The 296-nt window shown below is 55.1% G+C and overlaps 1 protein-coding gene across 1 annotated transcript in view; it reads left to right on the forward strand.

Annotated features, from left to right (window-relative positions):
* Nucleotides 1-296, forward strand: part of Cdk6 (cyclin dependent kinase 6) — a 224013-nt gene that overhangs the window by 8847 nt on the left and 214870 nt on the right. Inside the window, exon 3 of the mRNA XM_010603498.3 lies at nucleotides 3-98. Coding sequence (XP_010601800.1) covers nucleotides 3-98 — 96 coding nt within the window. The remainder of the gene's footprint in view (nucleotides 1-2; nucleotides 99-296) is intronic.

Here is a 296-nt window from a genome sequence, read left to right on the forward strand (position 1 = left end):
AGCCACGGTCCCCGGGCGGCCTCTCCGAGCCGCGCCGGTGACGACCTTTGCGGGGCTTGGCAGGCTTCGGGAGAGGCACAAGAAGGATTTCATTGAGTGTGAAGACAGAGAGCAGAGACAGAAAGCAGAAGGAGGCGGCTGAAGCCTTTGTAGTCGCGGAGGAATGCGGAAATGTTGAAGCACTATGTCAAACTTTTTTGAAATGGGGTCAAGTCACATTCAGCCAGCGTGGGAAAGCAACAACAACAACAAAAAAAAGTGGAGGAGAGGGGGGGAAAAGGCACCGCTGCTCGCAT

This window comes from Fukomys damarensis, unplaced genomic scaffold (assembly GCF_012274545.1).
Source record: "Fukomys damarensis isolate Sample0158 unplaced genomic scaffold, DMR_v1.0_HiC HiC_scaffold_4, whole genome shotgun sequence".
Classification (NCBI taxonomy): domain Eukaryota; kingdom Metazoa; phylum Chordata; class Mammalia; order Rodentia; family Bathyergidae; genus Fukomys; species Fukomys damarensis.